The 12867-nt window shown below is 45.6% G+C and overlaps 1 protein-coding gene across 1 annotated transcript; it reads left to right on the top strand.

The window, feature by feature from the left end:
- The first annotated feature begins 2728 nt into the window (after window positions 1-2728).
- On the top strand, window positions 2729-12867 carry LOC143368003 (uncharacterized). The gene is made up of 7 exons (XM_076810297.1): window positions 2729-3256; window positions 4651-7278; window positions 8050-9967; window positions 10494-10607; window positions 11386-11600; window positions 12156-12203; window positions 12500-12867. The coding sequence occupies exons 1-7, from the start codon at window positions 2729-2731 to the stop codon at window positions 12833-12835; spliced, it is 5787 nt and encodes a 1928-aa protein (XP_076666412.1). The 3' UTR covers window positions 12836-12867.

Below are 12867 nucleotides of genomic sequence, written 5' to 3'. Positions count from 1 at the left end.
CGAGCCAGCCTCGGCTGCTCGATCGTAAGGACCAGCGTTCCGTGCCGCTGGTGCCGCGAATAAGGGGCGCGATACGAAAATTACGGTAGTACGTACACTAGGGTAGCCCTTATTTGTACGTATCGAATTTTGCATTTCGAATTTCTTTCCTCTCACCGCCTGGAATGGTTCCATTTCGTAAAAAAATTGTCCCTGAAAAAGTTTATTGCAATTGGATAACAGGAAAGGGTGCCCACCAGGCGTTAAAGTTTAGAATTTATCAATGGTTTCGATTTAAAGAATTTCTTAAAAATGGTAAGCCCTATCGATTTTTTGTTGAAACAATTTTAAAAGAGCATTCTATTCTCTAGAATTACTGTGTATATAATTTTTTCGTGCTTCCGACCATTTTTTAGGTAAGAGCGTTTGAATAAGAGAGATACGTTTTTACGAGAGAGATACGAGAGATTTTTAAGAAATTCTTGAAATTCGAACCATGATGAATTTTTTAAACTTTAACGCCTGGTCGGCATCCTTTCCTGTCGTCCGATTGCAATAATCTCTTACAGGGATTTTTTTTTATGAAATGGAAACATACTAGGGGGTGAGAGGAAAATAAATCGCATGCTGAAAATAAGGGCCACCACCGTAATATACACGTTTTACTATTCGGGAAGTAGATGGGGTGGCATCGAACTGGTGGTATGATCTGGGAGGGGGTGATTCTTCGTGTGAAAGCAAATCGAAAATGTGGAATAAAAGGTGTACATTAATGTTCGTTATAATGGGTAATTCTGAATTGAACATTACTTAAGGGGTTATATCTAGTCAGGAGGCCGAAAAGGGGAGAATTTTTTTTGAAAAAGCGGAAGCATATATTTTTACAGAACTTTTTGCAGAACTTAGTTTTAGTACCAGCGAGAATGGGAGATCTACTAAAGATATATGCCAAGTTTGAAGTAAATCGGGTGATTGTTTGTTCCCATATCATGCTAACCAATTCGAAAAACATCATTTTGAGAAAAACGCGTTTAAAGTTTTAGGTACTCTTTTTACTTAAATTTTATTTGCATAAAATTTTTAATTAATATAACTTGAGAGTTCTTCTTAAAAAATCCCAAATATCGAGTTCCTTTTCAGGCTGTCAAAGTAGGGAGATCCCTTAAATAAACGAAATACTTTACACGTACGACGGTGGGCGAATACTTTTGTGAGTACCTTTACGCAGTTGATTAAAAATAAGTCCGAACTTGGAAGCTGATTTCCTCGAAAACAGATCCCGCTGGAAAGATAGTTATTCTATAATTCCGACTTATTTTCACACGAAGATCCATTTCATCCAAAGTTCCATAGCCGCGGCTGTTAAAGAAGCATCCCAATACTATCATCCCCCTCTCTACCGCAGCAACGTTAATCGCATTACTCCGCCGTCGCGCCACTATTTTTACTTTGCGCCGCTTGATCTAGATCCTAGAATATCATGCCCGACGCCGTGGCGCTATATTTCCTGGCAATAATACGAGCCTAGCGTCGCTTCCACTGCAGACCGTCGCGTTTCCCGGTTCGGGGCTTTCCCTCCCCTAAAATTCAGAGCGCTTCCGCGGGGGGAACGGCGTCGCACACGCGCCCCGACTCGAATGTTTCTAAAGATTAGATGTTTCCGTGTAGGTTTAAACGCGGATGAGATATTGAAGCCTGATCCGCTGCTGGTGCACTCGCGGGAAGAAATCGAAAGGCTGCAGAATGCAAACGCGGCCCTCGAAGATAAAGTGGTGGATCTAGAAGAAACCCTCGCCGAACGAGATTGCTGCGACGATCCGTGCTCGTCGGTGCACTGTCTCCGGGAGAAGATGAGATTCTTGCGGGAGGGTTTTGCTCTCGAGAAGAAAGAGTACTGGTCGCAATTCCTCACTGTTAGACGATAACGTCCCTAGGTTTAAACGTAGACGATCCAGCTGATTGCGTGCGAACAGTGATTCGAGCTCGGACGCAGCCAGTAGTATAGTCAAGCATTGCGCCGCGCAACAATACAGTAACGTACTTGGGGCATACAAACGGTATTCTGGAGGGTGCGAATACGGTAGATGAATTTTTTGAAATTTTTTATACGGATAAACTTTTTTTTTATATTTTTAAACACTGTGGTGCCTTGGGGTATAGTTGACAGAAAAGTTGCAGTGAATTGCAAGGGGTTTAGTCAAAGTGTCTGTAAAGGGACACCCTTGGGGGAAAGTTTAATGTAAGTACATACAAGTACGTTTTTTGTATTCGATGTGGAGCTATGTAGACCCAAAGCAATGATTGATATTGGTGCATTGAGGGTTTTACAATACTGACTTGCAAAAGAGTTATTGGCACTTTGTACTTGCCGTTTATATGTGCTAGAACACTGGACAAGAACTCTAACAAAATAGAAGCAGTGAAAATTATTCAGTCTGTACCAAATGTCACATTTTCAGCAAATACAGCAGGTGTTCTAATACTCATGAACGGCAGTGTATCTGCTAAAATTCAACATACGTGTGGGATTGATTGAAAAGCCACCTATCATTCTCATCACTACTCAGCCTATCTGATTCCCTTCTGCGGTGGTCCATCAATTGATTAACCATAATATCTACAGTTCTCAAACGCTCTGTGTACTCATGAACAGTCAAAGAATCGTAGCGGTTAAGCTCCATCCATATTTCCCATTGCTTCGATCCACCTGCGAGGCTACGACTTTTCCTGCCACGACAGATTCAGGGACATGATATCGTATCTGAAGTTAAGACTCGTGGAGGTGGAGGAGGACGTCAGCTGTCCCGCGATATATCGCCTGAGGGCGAAGCTCCGGGACTTGATGAAGGGCGGTCAAATGCCGGAGCAGCCTGTCGCGAAGGTCGTGGAGAGATCGATAGAGACGTTGGGGGACCTTTCCAAGAGCTGCGACGATTTGCGCGTGGAGAACGCTCGTCTCCTGGCCGAGCTGGAGGAGCTGCGGCGCGCGCTGGCGAGCCTTGAAGAGAAGGAGCTGCCTGCTCCCGAGATCCAATATCGAGCGATCCCACAGAAAACGGCCGAAACCACCACGGTACCGGAGTACATAGACGTCTCGGAGCTGACGCAGAAGCTGAAGGACTGCGAGGAGGCCGTGGCCGACTTGAGGAGGCAGCTGGACGAGAAGAACAGCATCATCGATTCGTTGAATAAAGACCTGGAGACTATGGTCAGCCAGAAGGATCTGCTCGACGAGGTCCTGGCCATGAAAGCGGAGCTCAAGAGGAGAGAGAGCAAGGTATCGCGATAGTTGGGAGCCGAGGCAACCGCGCGGCCCCTACGCTTATTTAATCTGAGTAATGGAATCCACTTCCTTCCCGTTCCGAAGTCCAGTGGATTAACTTTCCTGTTATAGAGTCGCTGGAAGTTTCGCTGGGGAATTTTTTAGGAGGAAGGGGAGTTGGCTGGGAATAGACGTCTCGCGCAAAGTGGTCACATATGATTATTAGTAATTTTAATGCACTGGTTGATAGGAAAGGTGGTACGGGTTCAGTCGTTGACTTCGGTGTTTGGGAAGGACATTCTAAGTCTTCTGCTACCATCTTCTACGGAATCCTGTGGTCTTAAGAATTCCCCCGTCTGGACTTAACAGGCATTTTCCACTCGTTTAAGTAACACGATATTGCGTCTTATAAAAATATAAATGTATGATCGAGTAGGAATCATTAATTTTCATGCGAATTAAATAGTAAGGGAATCTCGTGTTTTCTCTCATTGTCAGTACATTATTTGAATTGCCAGCATTGAGAATTACTTTCAACTTTGATAGGGTTGATGCTTCCACTTAGATTCCTGGTTCCTTCTTTCTATAATGCTCAGACCTTGACCAATAGATACACAGTAAAATCCAACGGAGGTTAATCAAAATTCTACCACCTACTCTATGCCCAGAACCCTCCCAGGGCCCCATCCTTAAAAAAAAATTATGATTTTATCCAAATTATATATTTTTTTTTGTGTTACTACATTGAGCCCGTTTTTAGTAAACTACCTCTTCAGTTTCCCGAAAAATGGGTCCCTGCCTTCTGGCCCCCTAAGGCCCTATCTTAAAAAATAATTATGATTTTAACTAAACGCTATTTTATTCGGTATTACTACACTTAGCCCGTTTTTAGTAAACTGCCCCTTCATTTTCGCGAAAAATGGGTCCCTGCCTTCTGGCCCCCTAAGGCCCTATCTTAAAAAATAATTATGATTTTAACTAAACGCTATTTTTTCGGTATTACTACACTTAGCCCGTTTTTAGTAAACTACCTATTCATTTTCCCGAAAAATGGGTCCCTGCCTTCTGCCCCCCTAAGGCCCTATCTTAAAAAATAATTATGATTTTAACTAAACGCTATTTTTCGGTATTACTACACTTAGCCCGTTTTTAGTAAACTACCTATTCATTTTCCCGAAAAAATGGTCCCCTCAGAACGTTTGCCACCTGGGCCTGTTTTCTTAAATCCGCCACTGACCACCTACCTTTATCAATGAGCACACAAATTGCAAATAGGGTATGTTCCCAGCGCCATGTTTATAAGACGTCTTTCTCTTCACTGTATATTCCTCTCCAGCCACCTCCGCGAAAGAAGCCATCTTTTCCCAAGCCACCCTGGGTATTCTTCTCCTTTAAACATATGCTTGCAGATCGCCGAGCTCCTGAACGAGTTAAGACAGTCAGAGATAAACCTGCTCGGTCTGAGCCACTTGAAATCCCAGGTCGAGGATCTGCAGCCACAATTACAGGATCTCGAGGTGGAGAAGGGCCAGCTTCTAGACACGCTGAATGAATTACGGAACGCGTTGGCTGCGAGGAACGACCAGATAATCGACATACTGCAGCAGAAGCAAAAGCTCGAGAAGGACTACGCGGAGAAGATCAACGAGTCGTTGTCTCGCGAGGCTGCCTTGAACACGGAGATCGACGAACTGAAGTCGCGGCTAGCGGCTTCGCTAGAAGAATTAGACCAGTGTAAAGCGCGAAACGCGGAGCTGGAGGAGTGCTGCGTGGACAGGGATGCCCTCGCGAAGACGTTGCAGGTGGTGGAGGAGGAGCTGGCGTTGTTGCGAGGCGACCTCGCGTCCGCGAAAGCTACAATAGCGAATCTCCAGACAGAGCTAGACACATTGAGGGGCGAGAAGGAGGAGTTGCTGAAGGAGCTGAACGAGATCAGGGAGCAAGTGGAGGCACTGACCAGCCAGCTGGCAGAAGAGAGGGCGGCCAAGGAAGCTCTGCAAAGGGACCTGGAAAGTGGCCGGGACGAGCTTGAAAAGCTACGGGCGGAAAATTCGAGCCTGAAGGAGCAGCTCAGCGCAGCGACGGAGGACAACGCGAAACTTCGGGCAGCGATGAAGAGCCTGGCTGAGGAGAACGAAAGTTTGAAAGGGGAGCTCGAGAGCCTGAAGACGGAAAACAAGGGGCTGGCGGGCAAGCTGGAGGAGCTGGAGAATTTGAATAACGTCTTGAGGAGCGATTACGAAAACGTGAAAAGGGCGCTGGACAATCTCGAGGCAGAGATCAACAGACTGGAGGATCTGTTGAGCAAGACGACCGAGGAGCGCGACGCTCTGCTGAATGAAAATGGGGATATTAAGAGACGATTGGAAGAGGCCATGGCCGAGAACGATGGTCTGAAGGCTGAACTGAACGACATTGGCCAACGACTCGATAAATTGGGATTAGAGAACAAGGGGCTGAAGAAGAACCTCGAGGCGATGAAGACTGAGAACGATTCGCTGAAGCAGGATATTGGGGCGTTGAGAAGCGAGCTGGATGGTGCGAGGAAGGAAGCAGAGGCGCTAAAAGCTGCTGGGGACTCGCTGAGGGCGGCGGACGAGGGGATGAAGGCGGAAGCTGAAAGACTGGCGGCAGAAATCGGCGACCTAAGGAATGAGAGGGATCGTTTGACGAACGAGAATGCAGACCTGATAGCGAGAAATTTGGAGCTGGGACGTGAGCTCGACGAGGCCAAGAAGAGCATTGAGAAACTAAAGGCCGACAATGCTGCCTTGCAGGAAGAGCTGGATCGTCTGAGGCAGGAATTGGAGAAGTCGAAGAATGAGATGGACCAACTGAAGTCTGAGCTGGCGACGCTGAAAGAAACCTTGGACAAGTGCGTGGGCGAGATGGAGAAGCTGAAAAACAAAGCCGACGAGCTCAGGTCGAAGAACGACGCTCTGCAGGCGGAGATTGAGAAATGCAAGGCGGAGGGAGACGCTCTGAGGGGCGATCTCGAGAAAACGAGGCTAGAATTGAGCAATGCGATAGGGCAGCTGGAAAAGGCGAACGACGAGCTGAAGAAACTGAAAGAAGAGAACAGTTCCCTGGACGAAAATTTGAAGCGACTGATCGCTGAGAACGACGCGCTGCAATCAGAGGCTGAGGCGCGGAGGAAAGAAGCGGAGAAGCTGAAGGAGGAAGCGGAGAAGCTCCAGGCGCAGGCGGCGCAAGAGCAGGGCGAGGGTGCCGCGTTGAAGGCTGAAATTGATGGGATTAAGAGCGAAAGAGACGCTCTAGCGGGGGAATTAAGCAGGCTGAAGGACGAGCTTGGTGCGTTGCAGACCGAGAGGGATAAATTGAGCAAACAAGTGGTCGATTGTAATGCGGAGAACGAGAAGCTTAGAGCAGAGAAGGGCCAGTTGGAGGCTGAAAATGAGAAACTCAAGGGAGACACGAAGGCGTGCGAGGAAGAGAACGGGAGGTTAAAAGCTGAGTTGGAGCAGCTGGCGGGGCAAGCGGCGTCATTGAATGACGAGTTAAATAAGCTGAGAGCTCAACTGGCTGACGCGGAGAAGAAAATCCAGTCCCTCGAGCCTCTGGTGACTCGTTTGCAGAGCGAGAATGATAAATTGCGAAATGACGCGCAAGCTTTGCAGGGCGAAATGAACGAGCTGAAGGCAAACCTGGGGAAAGAAAGGGATGGCAATCAGACAATGCAGGCGGACATGGTGATGCTGGAGGACAAGGTGCAGGATCTGATCGCGAAACTCGACGAGGCCAGGGCGCAGAACCAGGCTCTGAAACAGGAGAATCAGGCCCTTCGTGCACAGCTGCAAGATATGGAGCAGGAATTATCTAGCTTGAGAACGGAATGTGCTGATGCGAGAACGGAGATCGCGAATCTGAAGAAGCTAGTCGCTGAGCTGCAAGCGCAAATCGCTAAGCTGGAGGCAGATGTGGAGTATTGGAAAATGGAGAACTGCAAGGACAAGCTAGAAGTGGATAAACTAAAGGCTAATCTGGAGAAAGCGTTGAAGGACTTGAGCGACTGTCAGGTAAAAGAATGCGTCCATTATGGAGTATTTTTAATTTATGAGAAAGGGTATCGCTAAGCGAATCGCTCAGAAGTCAATCTAATCAACTTTGGGAAATTAAGAGTAGAGAAAATTGGTGATGCTATAAACATCACTTACTTAGGTTATTAAAATTGAGGAATTTGCAGAAAACTGAACTCCTTAGTTTGCTTTCTGAGACGGTCAGATATAAAAACCTAATATTGATTTATTGAAACGTCTAAGATGAGTGAAAATGGTAAGGGAAACCAAGCAACTAATTAATAGTAAATATGTATACTTCATGACGAATTATAATAAATTCATGAACTCTTTGCTAGACACAATTTCATTTTGTATAGACAGAGGGACTCAAAACTATTAAAAAAGGTGAAACATATAAGGTAGGCACATTTTGTATAGACAGAGGGACTCAAAACTATTAAAAAAGGTGAAACATATAAGGTAGGCACATTTTGTGTCGAAGTGAACTGCACATTTTTTTAGTATTTTGTAATCGTGAGTTTTTTACAGTGTTCAGTTTTTACATTCTTCTGTCTTCAATTTCATCATTCTCTTTGTATGAGAAGCAACATTAAGACAGATTCATACCTGCTACGGGCAAGACGAGTTAACTCTTTTCTTTTTATTTGTCGCTACTCAGCTAGAAAGCACTTTCAACCGAAAACTGTGCCGGTTAACAGGTTAATATACCTCACGTTTATATCATCTACAGTTTTAAAATTCTCTACATAAAACTTCTCGCATGACCAGGCACTAAGAGCAACACAAGAGGCAGAATTGAATCGTCTCCTCGGCGAAAAGTCCGCGCTCGATAAAAAGCTCGCCGACCTAACGTCGCAAGTCGAGCAGCAGAAGAAGGACCTGGCAGACGGAAAGGCAGCAAAGGACAAGGGCGCTGCAGAGGTTGAAGCCCTTAAAAGTGAACTCGCAGCACTGAAGAAGGAACTGGAGAACCTGAGAGCAGATAACAACAAATACAAAAGCCAAGCGGACGATCTGGCGAAGCAGCTCGCGGCGCTGAAGAACGAGCTCGATGCCTGCACAGAAGAGGTGGCCGCGCTGAGAGACAGCAACAGCGCCTTAAGAGCAGAGGTGAACGCGCTGGGCGTCGAGAAGAACAAGTTACAGGATGAAAGGAACCAACTCCAGTCCCAGGTGGACGCTCTGAAAGCAGAGAATGCGACTCTCGACGAGGATCGTAAAAAGCTGGCGGAGGAGTCGAACAAGCTGAGAGGCGCTGGGGATGGCCAAAAAGTAGAAATCGATACCCTCAGGTCGGACCTGGCTGCACAGAAAGCAGCTTCCCAGAAGCTGCAAGCAGACCTGCAGGCCTGCAAGACAGAGAACGACAGGTTGCAATCGCAATTGAACGAAATGAGGAGCGAGTTGGGGAGACTGAAAGGAGAAGCCGATCAGCTGAACGTCGAGGCGGAGCGGCTGAAGGCGGCGCTCGCAGCCGCTGAGGCTCGAGCGAAAGCTCTGGAGGGCCAGTTGGCTGACCTGACAGCTGAGAAGCAGGAGTTGCTGAACGAGCTCTATCGTTTAAGGGAAGAGGTGGACAATCTGCGAAAGGAACTGGAGAAGGAGCAGCTGGCGAGGGACGCGGCGGCGAAGGAACTGGACGCTTTGAGGGCGGAGCTGAACGCCCTGAAGGCAGAACTGAGCAAGACTCGTGGGGAGAATGAGAAGTTGAAGAATGAGATGAAGAAGCTGAAGGGGGATCTGGAGAATGCGAACGACCAGCTGGAGACGCTGAGGGGTGAGAACGCCGCATTGAAGGATGAGAACGGGAAGCTGTCGTCCCAGTTGACTGCGATCAGGGGCAAGCTGAAGGAGGCAGAAGATCGAATGAAGGATCTCGAGGGCGAGAGGGACGGCTTGCAGAAGAGGATCGTGGATCTGGAGGAGGCCGTGAAGGAATTGGGAATTTTGAAGAAGCAATTAGAGGATGCCACGAACAAGCTGAATAGATTGAAGACGGAGCTGGAGACGTTGAAGGGCGAGAACGGTGCATTGAAGGATGAGAATGGGAAGCTGTCGTCCCAGTTGACTGCGATCAGGGGCAAGCTGAAGGAGGCAGAAGATCGAATGAAGGATCTCGAGGGCGAGAGGGACGGCTTGAGGAAGAAGATCGCGGATCTGGAGGCGGCCGCGGAGGAACTGGGAATTTTGAGGAAGCAATTAGAGGATGCCACGAACGAGCTGAATAGATTGAGGCCGGAGCTGAAGAAAGCGAAGGCGGACCTGAAGAAAGTGAGGACGGAGCTGGAGAAATTGAAGACGGAGACCGGGAGGCTGCAGGACGAGCTAACTGAAGCGGAAAGTAAATCGAAAGGTTTAAGGGATGATTTGGCGAAGCTGAGGGCGGCCAACGAGAAGTTGAAGAATGATAACGCCAGTTTGCAGTCCGATATAGCTGCGTTGAAGACGGAGGTGGATAAACAGAAGGATTATGACGCTCAGTTGCAGGGCGGCTTGGACCAGCTGAGAAAGGAGTATGACGAGCTGAAATCCGCGAACGCGGAATTGAAAGACGAGTTGAACCTCTGCCGGGAGGAGAACGAAAAATTGAAAGACGAGTTGAACCACTGCCGGAAGGAGAACGAAAGATTGCGAGGGGAGCTGGACGATTTGAAGAATGAGCATACTAGGCTGAAGCGAGCTTCGGGTATGATAATTAGAACAGTAGAATTCCGACTGCTTTAAATGCCCATTGCTAGAGATGAAGAACAAGTGGGGTGCGAATTATTGTGCTTCTTCCATAAGAAAAGCGACTTTACCCATTTCTATAAAGAAATAATGGCCATAAGGCCATTTGTGTAAAACGAATACTTAATTTTATTTTAAAAAATAGTAATATCAAAATAGCAATAACTTTGGTAACTTTCAAGAAATGTCCCTAAAATGGCCTCTTCCCATGTCACCTTCATCCCTCGAAATCGTCTATTTTTTTTTTGTGTTAACGACGTACACGTTTAAATTGTCTTTGTTTTTTAGTAAACCACCCCATGTTTCGAGTCACAGCTATTTTATTATTAAACTCCGTCCGCCGAGTAATTTCAAACGACTGGCAACGAGTGTCTAGTTAGCGAAATACTTTGTTAACGTTTAAACATTAATCGTCGTTAAAATGTTATTACGCCGTTCCGTTTTCCGGGCTCTGTAATTACAAATTGTCGGTGAAATGAATGCAGTGAGGACGGTGGCGCCAAAGGAGACGGAAATGGACAAAGATATTGTGGATGACTGCGGGGATTTCATTAAGGCGAACGAATTGCTCAGCGGAAAATTTGAAAAGCAAAATCAAGGTAAACAATTTAAAAGACACTTTACTAAAAAAATATGGTGGTTCTCGCCCTCTTTATCGCCTCCTTTTCTGCCGGGGATTCATATCGTCACTCGCGAATGACATTGGACGGGGGCGAATTTTTAATTGGTGGTACGGTTAATATACAAATCAGTTCATCGCCTCGCAAGTCTGCTTGGGGGTGGGCGATAAAAATGTAACTGTCAATGGCCCCTGCAGGCCTTACGAAAAGGTGAGAAAATAATTCGTTAAAAATAAGCTCATCCCTTGTGTGACCGTGCGCGTCGTCACTGACTTGCGAAATCGATTGTTAGATTATTTAGAATCACGTCAGCGTTTTATAAATACCCCTGTTTTTTCGTGTTATTTATGTGCGGTTTTAAATACATTCATAAAGTTCATTCAAAGTTCAGAGTTCTCCTTTTTAAATACCTACTCCTATAATTAAGTAAAATACTGTACTAATAATACTTCATTATGGAGTGAATATCATCAGTATTATTGTATCAATTTAGTGGATTTGAAGGATTGAATTTTAGTAGTCTTGCGTCGTGGAAAGCAGAAGAACAAGGGGAAGTAAAAAGGTGACAATTTTCGAGAATATTAAAGCTCCTTTGAATAATATCCTTTGCATATAAAAACGAGGTCAATTTTAATAGATCTGTAAAAATAAATACTAATTGCTTGCCATGTCAGAAGTGACGTAATTCTCGTAATTTCTTCTTAATTAATTAGTTATACTTAAACTGGAAGATACTTAAGATGTTGTTCTAATGCAGGTGTGCAACGGGTTCGAGATTACATCACTTTCTTGGAAGGTAAAGTTAAGGAGGAACCCAAAATGGCGGTGAAACCAGAGGAAGATACGGCGACAGATCCACAAATGAGGCAAGACATAGCAGACCTGTTGGAGAAATCTCACATGCTGTCCGAAAATATTTATCGAACAGAGCAGGACATACAAAATATCGCTAACTTACTGAAGCAACTGCAGGTACGCGACACACGCAACATAAACAATACTTACAGTATAATCTATTTAATCGTACAAAGCCTCGCGAATAAGAGACTTAATGTCCATGGCCAAAGTTTTTTTTAAATTTTCTTTAATACGTGTTCCGTCTTACGAGACAAAGGCGGACTCAGGGCGAGGCGAAAATTCAACGTCTTTTACGGTGGGCAATTGCTCGTTCTCGAAGCGTTCGTTGGGAACCATTTGCCTGCCAGATGACAAACAAGTAGAGTATTTTAGGTGTCCGCCTCCGATCATTTTGATTTTTGGATATATTATAGAGGACCGAAAAATAAGAAATACGTGTTTTTTTATTTTTCCCCGTTTTCATATTTGGGGGGTGAAAGCTGCGTTCAAAGTCAGGGTTGAAAAATCATTTTTGTGGAATATCTCGAGAACTATTAGAGATAGGGGAATAGTGTCAATGGACGAATTTTGTGTCTTTGAATGCGAAATACGACTGACTTACCAGATTCTCAAAAATCTTGGAGTTTTAATTGTAATTACGTTACAAAATTTTACTTTACTTTGACACAGGATGTTGGCAACCAACCAGCGGCCTTCGATGCTGATTCTTGGCTAAACGTAAGTGTGAATACAATATTAAGTCTTATTATTATAATCTGTTCCTTGAAATCGTGAAACGTATCTTCTTACATTTATTAATCAAAGTAAATCTCCGCAAACATCTCTGATAACACAGTTCTACGAAGTTTGACTTTTTTCGGACTTGTAACGTTCGATATAACTTAAAAGTAGTCATCGATTCTACCGTTGACGATCACTACATCCATGTGGTACCTACCGCGTGCCATGAATTTCTAAACGCAATGGTTACAAAAGAAATACACCTTTAACTCGGACAACGTATCTCTTCGCAGTCACTAACTCTGACGCAGTTAGCGGAGCTTCACGATAAAATTTGCCTGCTGACATCGGGCGTGGTGCAGCAAGACACCGGCCCCGTGACGTGTGACTCCGCGGCTAACCGGGACCCAGCGGATCCACTGAACGCAGATTACAATATTTTGAACAAACGGATAGCCGCTTTGCAGAGACAGATAGCGGGGAAGCAAATAGAAGCTGGTTTGAAGCTGCAGGAGCTGAAGCGAGCTCTCCGCCAGGAGCAGGCTAACCTGATTCGAATCTCCGAGGAAATGAATTTAGAGAGAAGACGCAATTTAGCCCTTCAGCTCACCATGGATGATTCAGCCTAATTCACTTCCCCTCCCCCTAACCTTGTTCAACG

Source organism: Andrena cerasifolii, chromosome 4 (genome assembly GCF_050908995.1).
Source record: "Andrena cerasifolii isolate SP2316 chromosome 4, iyAndCera1_principal, whole genome shotgun sequence".
Taxonomy (NCBI): domain Eukaryota; kingdom Metazoa; phylum Arthropoda; class Insecta; order Hymenoptera; family Andrenidae; genus Andrena; species Andrena cerasifolii.
The sequence above is the reverse complement of the archived record's forward strand: the minus strand, read 5'-3'. Positions and strand labels throughout refer to the sequence as shown.

Coding starts and splice junctions, on each gene's coding strand:
- LOC143368003 (XM_076810297.1), top strand. CDS start 2,729: ATGATATCGTATCTGAAGTTAAGACTCGTGGAGGTGGAGGAGGACGTC. Junction 7,279..8,049: donor AGGACTTGAGCGACTGTCAG/GTAAAAGAATGC, acceptor TCGCATGACCAG/GCACTAAGAGCAACACAAGA. Junction 10,608..11,385: donor ATTTGAAAAGCAAAATCAAG/GTAAACAATTTA, acceptor GTTCTAATGCAG/GTGTGCAACGGGTTCGAGAT.